This window comes from Tarenaya hassleriana, unplaced genomic scaffold (assembly GCF_000463585.1).
Source record: "Tarenaya hassleriana unplaced genomic scaffold, ASM46358v1 Cleome45, whole genome shotgun sequence".
In the NCBI taxonomy this organism is placed as follows: domain Eukaryota; kingdom Viridiplantae; phylum Streptophyta; class Magnoliopsida; order Brassicales; family Cleomaceae; genus Tarenaya; species Tarenaya hassleriana.
The window spans coordinates 541,314-552,668 of NW_010967219.1; the positions used below are offsets into that span (position 1 = coordinate 541,314).

Consider the following 11,355-nt stretch of genomic DNA (forward strand, 5'->3'; position numbering starts at 1 on the left):
CTGTTGGGTGAGATCCAAAGAGTTCGAAAACCGAAGAGTCTCGTTTTCTCGAAGCACAAAATCGAATAGAGGTCAACAACTCTTGCTTCATTTCCGACGCGTAGATCCGCTTCTCCCTTAACCAACATCCTACTTCTTCTTAGTCCCTGCACATTTTCACAAATGTGTGAGGCACTTCCGGTATCCAATACCCATGAAGATGTAGTACATATGTTAGCTTCTATAACATGAATACCTGAGGCAGAAGCTTCACCAAGCTTCTTATCCTTCAGATCCTCCAAGTAAAGGTGACAATTACGCTTCCAGTGTCCAGACACTCTGCAGTAATGACAGTCACCGTTATCGGGTTTAGACTTAGACGTAGAGGTAACTTTTGCCTTCTTCGCCGCCTTCTTTTTGGCTTTGCCCCGCCGCTTCTTGCTGGAGTCTTTCTCAACAACAAGCACAGTCTTGGGCACCACAATATCCTGCTCGGCCGATTTCAGCATCCCATGCAGTTCGACTAAGCTCTTAGTCATCCCGTGCATATGGTACTGCATCACGAAATGGTTATAGTCCTCGGATAATGACATCATGATCAAGTCTGGTGGTAGAGCCCCTTCTAGGACGTACGACTTCTTATCGTGCTTGAGAACAATTCTTAAGTTCCGATACCAGTCTAAGAAGTTTGTCCCGGTCAACTTATCCTTCTCAAGAATAGATCGCATTGTCAAACTCGGTACGCTACCGGTTGACGCCATGTCCTACAAAAGAGACAAAACAGAACGAACAAAAAATAAAATGCAGATTCTATCAATGATCTACTACCAGTTAATCCATCATCAATCAATGACAACATAGATGTAAACACAAACTATACTCCCATGCAGAAAATTAACCCTACAATAATTTTCTATATGGGACTAAGATCCGTATTTCACATAAGAACAAGTTTTTACACTCAGCCTTATGCTATTTAGGTAGACATCTAATTTCAATCACATCCAATGTGACTCTTAGATCTTTTATGAGACTATGATATCGAATATCATTGCATACTCGTCTCATCTGTACCATTAAGTCTCAAGTCAAACTTGACAACTTAACCTAAGGTAAACCATATTCAAACTGTGGGAACCACGATTTCCCACCCTGCCTCACAAAGATAATCCGACACGCTCAGCTTTGTCATGATCCGTTACGGACGATCGATGCCTTGACAGACGCTCTAGTAATGGAAGGTACACGCTTAGCATTACATAAATAAGGGATTTTCGAAACCACACTTAAATCAAGCATCTACTTTCAAGCTATGAGAACCACCATTTCTCCATCTTGCCTCACCAAGATAATACGGCACACCCAGCTTTGGCATGACCCATGACACATACGATCGAGGCCTTGACAAGTGCTTTACTCATAGAGCTCCTAGATCTAACCGGTTTCTGTGCAACGATTGTACATATCAAGGATCAACAATTGTTCCTTGATCAGATGTATTACATAATCCGAATGGACCATCCATTCGATTATGTAATCCCAATCTCGAAGCTCCCACTTAATCAAGCATATCCCATATCTTGATCAAGTTACATGCATCCATTCACTATGGACCATCCATACGAATGAATCATGTCTATTTGAGTCACAGTCAATCAGATTAAGCAACGATTGCATAATCGGACTTAGAAAATGAAATTTTTCGGAATCTGGACCTCGCATCGTCCGTTCTAGACATATAACGGACGTTCCATGCTTCGCAGAACGAGCGGTCCGACTTCAAAAGTCAGAACGGACGTTCCACACTGAATCAACACAGAACGGACGGTCTGCAGTTGACGGAACGGACGGTCCATGACAGCAGAACGGACGGTCCACTCTCAGCCATTGAACGGACGGTCTCAACCAGTTGGAACGGACGGGCCGCAGTAGACGAAACGGATGGTGCTCCGGTGCGGACCATCCGTTCCGATCTGTGCAGTCCGCCATCCCGGACCGTCTGGTCTAGCTTACCCAGAACGGACGGTCTAGGGTTCGTCCACGTGATCAGATCACGTTCTCCGGCGTTCTCAGCCCTGATTAGACCCGAAACTGATCCGAATTCACCTGTGAACCCAAAATTCGAACTCCTGCACTCTATGCAACATGAAACATGCAATCTACCATAAATTCAATCATCAAACATGCATAGAATTCAAAGCAAACATGGATTCAAACGATTCAGATCCTAAAACGTGCGTGATTGGGTTCTACAAAATCAAAACAGAGCAACCAGGCTCTGATGCCACTGTTGGGTTTCCTATGATCTCTAGAGCGAATCCTATTCCTAAGAAATCGATTCTAGGGTTTGCGCAGCGGATGTTAAACAAAAATTTAATAAACCCTAGAACCATGCTTCTATGAATCGTAGAAAAGTTAGAACGCTTACCTCAATCGATCCGGGGCCTGTATCAATTGAAGAATTCGTCTGATCACGAAAGGGAAGAAGAGTACCTCACCCTCTACACGTATCCACACTTCGGGATGGATTCCAACGATTGGAACTTGTCTGCTAGGACCCGAATCTGCTATTCGGTATGATGCTTCGAGAAAACGAGACTTGGAAACTCTTGGATCTTTTGGATCTCACCAAAAGCTGTCAAAAGTCTGCACTAGACCGCTCTGTAAATCTCATGAACGATTAGGGTTTTAATCTCCTTCTTATAAGGTGATTTAACCCTAATTCGGTCTAATTTCCGAAAAACCAGAAACCCGGAACGGACGGTCCAAAATTACACATGGACCGTCCGTTCCAGCAAGCCAGAACGGACGGTCTACTATCAACGCGGACCGTCCGTTCCAACACTTAGAACGGATGGTCTGCGACTATTCGCGGACCATCGGGTCTGGACCTGGCGGACCGTTCGTTCCGGACTCATGGTCCGTCCGTTCCAGTCCCTTCCGTCTTGGTTTTTCCGTCGTTTTCCCGTGCGTTTCTTCTTTTCCTGCGTGTGTGACCCTGTAGGCTCATTCGATATAGTAGTATAACCCAAAATTTCTATTCCGGATATACAAGTCATAGGCGGTCTCTAGCAAGACACTATGACTACCTATCTCGAATAGAGTTTGTTCGTGATCTTACGAACGCCAATGATGATTCCTGTTGATGATCCTTTTGTATCGCGATATCATATGTCGAACATAAGGCATGGACAAGCCACCTTATCTGATTCGACTGCTTTCTCATTTACTGAGTTCGACTGTCTGAAATAGATGACGTTCGTCTATAGTGCGGCCACACATTTCTACAGTCTCGCTCATATGAGGGGCCCAGCAATATCTCTCTCTTTTACGAGAGGTACAAATCCCATCTTGACTATTTACAATCCAACACATGATTCATTTCGTACCTGATACACGCCTTTATAGTCCTCCTGTTACGCAGGACATTTGACGTATTCAAAGCACGCAACTCCTCATGTTGGATTCCGTAGATATCTCAGGTCTTAGGATCCAATCATGGAACCGCCATATGAGATTCAAATCATGATGTTAGTCCATATGACAATCTCATGCGGGTTATTCCAGTATTCCGTTCTCCAACGAATACCTATGATTGTGATCGTATCCAATACCTATGATCATCTATATGATCATCAATCACACATCATACTAGTCTTGGTATATCATCATTCCCACAATGATACATGACTAGGGAGTTTAGTATTGTTCATAACAATACATGGATTTCATAACACATAAGTATGCACAATATGTAATGAATAAAACACTCATCCGTCCATAAATAGACCGAAAGTGTCAATACATCAAATGCATCTAAACAAAGCTCGCATAATAGTACATCATAGAGTACTAAACCAACACTCGTAGTAGTACCGATTCTGTCTTCCACCGGTACTACTACAGAACTCACATCTATGCATAGTGCTTACTTTTTCGTCAAGCGGTATTGGCTCAATAACACACAACTCGCACAGTACTAACTCATTCATCCACCGGTACTGACTGTGTAACCCACGTCATTGCAGTTGTACTAACTCTTTTGTCCACATATACTACTACGTGATACACGCACGTGTATCAATACTGACTCTTTCATCCATCGATACTAGCTACTGTCGTCACCATCATAATAGTATTGACTCTTTTATGAGAATCGATACTATTACGTGGTTCATCAAGGTTTGAATAACAAACACGTCCAATTCGTACTATACCACGACTCCAATCGTAGAGCGTATGACAAACTATAATTATGGCATCCAATGTACACATATATACCCCACTATAACCATGTGTATCACAATACCCGACAAATTTATTAATAATATTAAGGGTAAAAGCCATTAAAGTTCATGAACTTGTAAAATGGTGGAAACTTAATTTCTAAATTTTTCACTTGACAAATTTATTACAAAATTTACAAAATATGTCATTATAATATTCAATCTTATAAAATATATCATTATAATTTTCAAACTAATTTATGAATTAACGTTGTTAAGGTTTTTTGTGATACCAATTAACAAATTTGAAAATTATATTAATATATTTTACAAGTTTTGAAATAAATTTATCATGTGAAAATTTTAGAAATTAGTTTTCTATCTTTTTACAAATTAAAATTTTTTTATAGAGTTTTTCTAATATTATTTAATATTAAAATAATATATGATTAATTTGGTAATTATTATTTTTTATTTAAGGGTAACTTTATAAAAACAAAATATATTCTAGTTTTTTGTTTCACCATTCTTTATCTTCTCTCTTTTATTCGTGTCTCTTCTCTCTCTCTCCCCCTCTCTCCCTCTCTTCTTCTTTCTCTCCTAATCTACCATTTTTTTCTGGTTCTTTGAGCCTCTGTCAAAAATCTCTTTATCAATTAATTCATATTATAGTTTAGAATATTTTCTTTGCAAATTTTTAGGAGACTCAATACATGTTTTCTATGGAGATTTTAATCCTTAATCTTTAAATCTATATTTTAAATATGTTTGTATGAGATGTTTATGATTATATTTGTATTTGAGTATTTTAAACTTTGAATACCATTTGTATTAATTTGATAGATTATATATTTTATTTGTATTTGAATTTCTTTTGTAATTTTAATTTTCATATTTGTTATTGTTATATCAGAAATGAATATTTGCCAATATTTGTGATTTTTATGGATATCTGAAATTATAGATATTGAAAAATTACTTATCAGATACGAATAACAAATTTAATATTTGTATATGTTAGATACGGATATGGATATCGAAAAAATTTTGGATATCTGATTCTTGTTCACCCCTAATCGAGATTGTCATGAAATTTGAGATAAACTGTTATTTTTTTTTTCTTTAAGCTTCTTTCTCATATTTTAATATGATCTTTAATATTCTATTGTTTTATTTAATAGGGTTGTAATTCACGTGTAACTATCAAACTTGATATTAGAGAGTTAATGATGAGCTATATAAAAATATTTCATCCACATCTATCAATATGTCTCAGTTTTCTATTATATTAGATATGTTAGTTATATAATTATTGATACATTGAAATCCGTTAAAACTTTTCTATTGTCAGCTTATAGATAATACTAACTATAATTGAGTTAACATTAAAACTCTATTATGGATGCTGTTTAATTTTATTTATAAGTTCTATAATTGACATTCATGACTTAATACTTTCTATCATGCGTAATATCGCTATAGAAATTCAATCACATCATATTAGACCCCTCTATTAATGTCATAACAAGCCCTTATATTTTATATGTTATAGATATCTACTTTTCTTTTATAAATAATGCACCATCTAAACTATTAATATCTAGATAAAATTAGATCTATTCATATTGATATACATAATTAAATTCATTGACCGAAACAATATCATATGACAGAAAATTAAGTAAAACTATAAAGCCTTTATATATAGGCTTATCTATTATTACTTTGAGTTAAACATAATTGATCATAAAACTGTAAAACGTATTTAAAAAAAGAATTATATGTAAAGAATATAACTGATCATAAAACTCTTTGATATCGTTATATTTTTATTTCTTATATCCAAAACTCGAAAAAAAAAGAATATCAAGACTTTTCCTCTTTTACATAAAAAAACAAATTACATAAAAATAAGAGAAAACTGAAACTCTGGCATACTTTTTTTAAACAAAAATTACTTATTGACATATGATACATAATACGGATCATATGGAAATTTTGGATTTATATTTATTCAGTTGAATGAATGAGTCAAACCCGTATCATATTAATGATTTTTCAAGAAATCACTAAAAACCTATATTCATAAAAACGTTAATTAAATCTAAAACTATTTAGAAAATACCAAATTTAAAACTGATGGCACACATTACTTGAGATTTATGCATTTATTAATGATTAAATGAATTATTTCATTTTCATGCTTTTTTTTTTTATCCCAACATACATTGAATGCCTAGAATGGTAAGTTATTCTCCATCAGACACATGATAGCGTTGATTAATTCGAAATTCCTGTGTTACAAAAACTAATGGCACACATTTATGCAATTTTTCACGATTAAATGAATTATTTCATTTTCATGCTTTTTTATCTTCTAGAATCTCTTCATTTCTTTTTTTTTTTCAGTTAGTTTGTGAACATAAAAAATTTAAAACATTTTCAATTCTTTCCCGTTTACACTTTCCAGATTCTACCCGTACAGTCCCATGTGTGTATATATAGGACGGGGACTTCACAACACAATCTCCAACAATTTCTGCATTTCAATATATATAAATATATACACATATATATTTTCACATATTTTATTTATAATACATATTTACATAAATAATAATACTAATATTTGTATTCGTAATTTAGATATTGATTTTACGGTTGATGGGAAGAACTGTGATTGCTAAAGCACCAAGTCTGTTGCTTAGGTGAGTCTCTCACCACCACTCTTCTCTTTATTTTGTGTTAAGAAACCATTTATCTTATTGAATTTCCTTTATTTATTATAAATCATAATTTATCAATTGGCTATAAAAAAAACTTTTTATACAGGCATTAATTAATGCAACTAGTGGCGACCTCTATAGGATTACATTATTCGGAAATTAATTAAAGTGTCCCTTTTCTAACAAGAAGTTGTTTTGGTAACGCCATCTACGATTTGCAAACATACATGAAAAAAAAAATGAAGATTAATAGGACACAAATAAAAATAAAATAGAAATAATATAAACCAGTTTTTTTATTATATTTATAAATTATATATAGTTAAAAAACATCGAATCAGTACCTCTGCACAGAAAAGAATATTGAACTTTTTTTTTTCCGTTATTCTTCTGCAAAATCGTACAAAGGCATAATCACAAAGTGAGGAAGTTGAACAAAAATGAAATGGAACCAAGTTCGATTTAAATTTGGTTTAGCTCTTGTTAACTTTTGTTTTTTTTTTGTTCTAAGAAACATAATTTTTTACTACATTTATTTGTTTTTGTTTTATTTCGATAAAATGTTTATTTGGTTTATCAAAGTTTAACTTATTTTTTATTCTAAAAAAATATTAAATTTCATCCGATTCTTTCTATTTGTTTGTTTTCAATTCAAAATTTTTTTTCTCACCATGGACGTACTCTTTTTCAATAATTTTTTTTTTCATTTTTTTAAAGATAGAATGAAATTAGTTTGGTTCTATTTATTTCGGTTTAGTTTTATCAAAATAGGATAAGAACAATTCCATCCAAATTATCAAATTGGAGTTGACCGAGTGGTTCATGATTGAAAAGTGTAGGGTTGTGCTTGTTTCATATCTCATATCCCATGTGAGTGTCGGAAGATATATATAATTTAATTATGGTATAAAAATTGTCTTCTAACCTTGATAGATATAGTTAGATCGAAAATTCGGTGAATTTTTTAAGTTAAAAAAAAAACAATTCCATCCAAATTAAAACCGACCTAAAATTCATTCCTTTCCTTCGCGATTTCGGGGTTTCTTCTTTTTTCTCTTGACCGCATCTAACACAACTTTTTTTAAAGCGTTTCGAAGCAATTTCAAGTACGTTCAACAAGCAAAACGACAACGCCAAATCAGATTCCGAAACCTGAAGATTCCATCCACAAAGACTCGACGAGGAACAAAGACTCCGTTTGTTGGGTCCCACACCCCCGCACCGGAATATTCTTCCCGGCGGGACAAGAGGCGGTGATGGATGACGTCCCTAACGGCGCGGCCTCCTTCGACGTGACGTTCTGGCTGAGGAACGTCGACGGCGTGGACAATCCTCACGGTGATAACTGCGATCATCCTCTTCAGTCAAACAATGTTAATTTTTAATTAGACAAAAAAAGCAAGATTATGTATCGTATAAACGGCGTCATAACCACGATTATGATGTTTTTTTATAGAATAAATGATATAATAATAATGGACCTTTTGGAATGATTGTCGGGTTTATAGGTTAGAGAAAGTTTGACAGTTTTAGATACTCTCTTTAAAATACGATATTAAAATCTAAAAAATGATATTTAATTTGTTCCTCAAATCTCAAAATATTATAGAATCAAAATAATATATGAGAATCTCAAGATAATTTAAACCAAAGACTGATATTAAAAAGCTTTTTCTGCATTCGATATATTTATATTTGTTTTAATGGTCTAGAAATTCACCTGTAAAAAATTTAAAATTTTGTGCTATTCTTATTTTTGTAAGTGCTTCAACAGCGTGTTTTGTCGTAACCATAAAAAAGACCGCTAAGAAATAGGGCTAGACATTTTTACCCGAGATCCGCGGGTTTCTGGATACCTTATCTCGCGGGTATCCGGATCTCGGGTTTTATGAGATAATGAGATAGAGAGCGAGTTTTGTGGGATGAAAAACCCGAGTTTCGAGTTCGGATTCGGGTTTGAATATCTCACGACGGGTTATCTCACAGATACCCGGCAAAATAAAGAAATTATTAAAATACCCTTAATTTTTAATAAATTTACCTAAATATCCTCAATAACCCTAATTCTAATCATGTCTTTCTCTCTCTCACACAACTCTGCGCCTCTTTTTGTTTTTTTTTACAAGTTTCAAACATCTCTCTCTCCAGATCGATCTTTGCTTGTGAGATCTGTTCAGCCTTATCTTCACCTTGCTCTCCGTCATGTTCTCCGTTGTACTCTCTGCCAGATCTCAGTTTCATCCTCCGGTGACGAGCACATACCGGTATCTCCATCTCTAGCTTACTCTCTCTCACTCTCACTTCGGTATCTCCGGCTTGCTCCCTCAGTTTTGCGGTCTCTCCACCATCTCTGCTTTTCTCTGTCTCGATTGGGTCTCTGCCTTGCACTCCTCCATTCACAAAAAGTTCCAAAATCATGTCGGGGATGCCTGCAGAAAGGTGAAACCAATGCTCAAGTGAAGAAGCATTGTCTCGTCGATCAATGTTCTTAATGGTCAGTTAAGAACATTATGATATGCATTGATCTCGTGAATTCAACTATATTCAACTATCAGAACTAATAATCTACTATTTTTGGCTCTTTCTTATGCAACTCTCTTAGAACTCGTGAGTTTTATATTCTGTTCCCGAAGAAAAATTGTAACTTGTGAGTTTTATGTTTTTTGATGTTGAACTTATGTAATATATTTTGGATTTTATTCGATTTATAGTTATGAAATATTTTGGATATATTTGATGTTATTGATGTATTAATTTTGTAGATTTGTTCAGATTTTTTTTTAAATTTTACACGAGTTCGGGTTCAGGTATCGCGAGTACCCGAACTCGTGTCTCGGGTACCCGAATCTCGGGTATCCGGACTTCGCGAGATAGAGATCGAGACATTCCAATCAAAAACCCGACGAGACCGAGATCGAAATAAAGATACCCTAAAAAGTCCGGGTACCCGCCCGTGTCCACCCCTACTAAGAAAGATAAATATAATGGAATCATTGGACAAATAAACATAACCTAATTATTTTATGTTAATTCGTTGTTTTTAAAGGTGTATGATATCTATTAACAAAAGAACATGTTTTTTACAATATTGCAAAAAAAAAAAAACTCAAATCTGTGTGGTCTAATGGTAAAAGTGTTGGGATTGCTGAGATCTCTAGAATGAATCTAATTCCTAGGAGATCGGTTCTAGGGTTTGCACAGCGGATGTAAAACAAAAATTTTAATGAAACCCTAAAACCTAGCATGCATGATCTTACAGAAACTTTAGAACGCTTACCTCAATCGATCCGGGGCCTGTATCAACTGAAGAATTCGTCCGATCACTTAAGACAGGAAGAATACCTCGCCCTCTACACGTATCCACACGGCGGAAAGGATTCCGATGGTCTTGAGCTGATTGATCATATCAAACACGTTCTTTCCTTCAAACTACCTCTTCAGATTCGGGGTCATGCTTCCCAACATGAGACAGGAGATTTCAATGTCGTCAGTCTGATGCTTCAACCAAGCATCCCTGACGGCTCTGTGGCATTGGCCGCAGGCTCTGGTGGTAGAGCCCCTTCCAGGATGTACAACTTCTTATCGTGCTTGAGACCTATTCTCAAGTTACGATACTAGTCCAAGAAGTTCGTCCCGGTCAGCTTATCCTTCTCAAGGATAGATCGCATTGTCAAACTCGGTACGCTACCGGTTGACGCCATGTCTGTTGGGTTTCCTGGGATCTCATGAGCGAATCTAATTCCTAAGAGATCGATTCTAGGGTTTGCCAGCGGATATAAAACAAAAATTTTAATGAAACCCTAGAACCATGCTACTATTGAATCATAGAAACGTTAGAACGCTTACCTCAATCGATCCGGGGCCTGTATCAATTGATATGTTCGTCCGATCACTCTAGGCAGGAAGAATACCTCGCCCTCTACACGTATCCACACGTCGGGATGGATTCCAACACCTTGGAACTTGTCTGCTAGGACTAGAGATCTCGATCTCTCTTGTGTGCAAGGTTTTGGAGGCTTAGGGTTTTATTTTTCCTTCTTTTTTTTCTTTTTCTTTTTTTTCCTTTTTTAAAACCCTAGAAGACATTCTCCTTATATACACTTTCCAAAAATCCTAATTTGACAAGGAATAGATTACTAGGAATCCTAATCTAATTAGGTTTCCTAAACCTATTAAAATTCTAATCTCATTAGGTTTCCTAGATGTAATAGAAATCTAATCTCATTAGGATTCCTATACATAACAGGACTCCTAATCCCATTAGGATTCCTATTCCAATTAGGAATCTCAATCCAATTAGGATTCCTAATCGGGATAATTTAGCACACGTACTTGTCCATCCCTATTGTGTGTGACCCTGTAGGCTCATCCGGAATAGCAGTAAAACACAGAATCTCCATTCCGGTAATACAAGTCATAAGCGG

The 11,355-nt window shown here is 35.7% G+C and overlaps 1 protein-coding gene across 1 annotated transcript; it reads right to left on the minus strand.

Moving 5' to 3' along the window:
* Nucleotides 1–8,018: 8,018 nt before the first annotated feature.
* On the minus strand, nucleotides 8,019–8,438 carry LOC109117173. The gene has a single exon (XM_019203958.1). It carries the CDS (start codon nucleotides 8,284–8,286, stop codon nucleotides 8,044–8,046), a length of 243 nt encoding a protein of 80 aa, XP_019059503.1. The 5' UTR covers nucleotides 8,287–8,438; the 3' UTR covers nucleotides 8,019–8,043.
* Nucleotides 8,439–11,355: the final 2,917 nt, after the last annotated feature.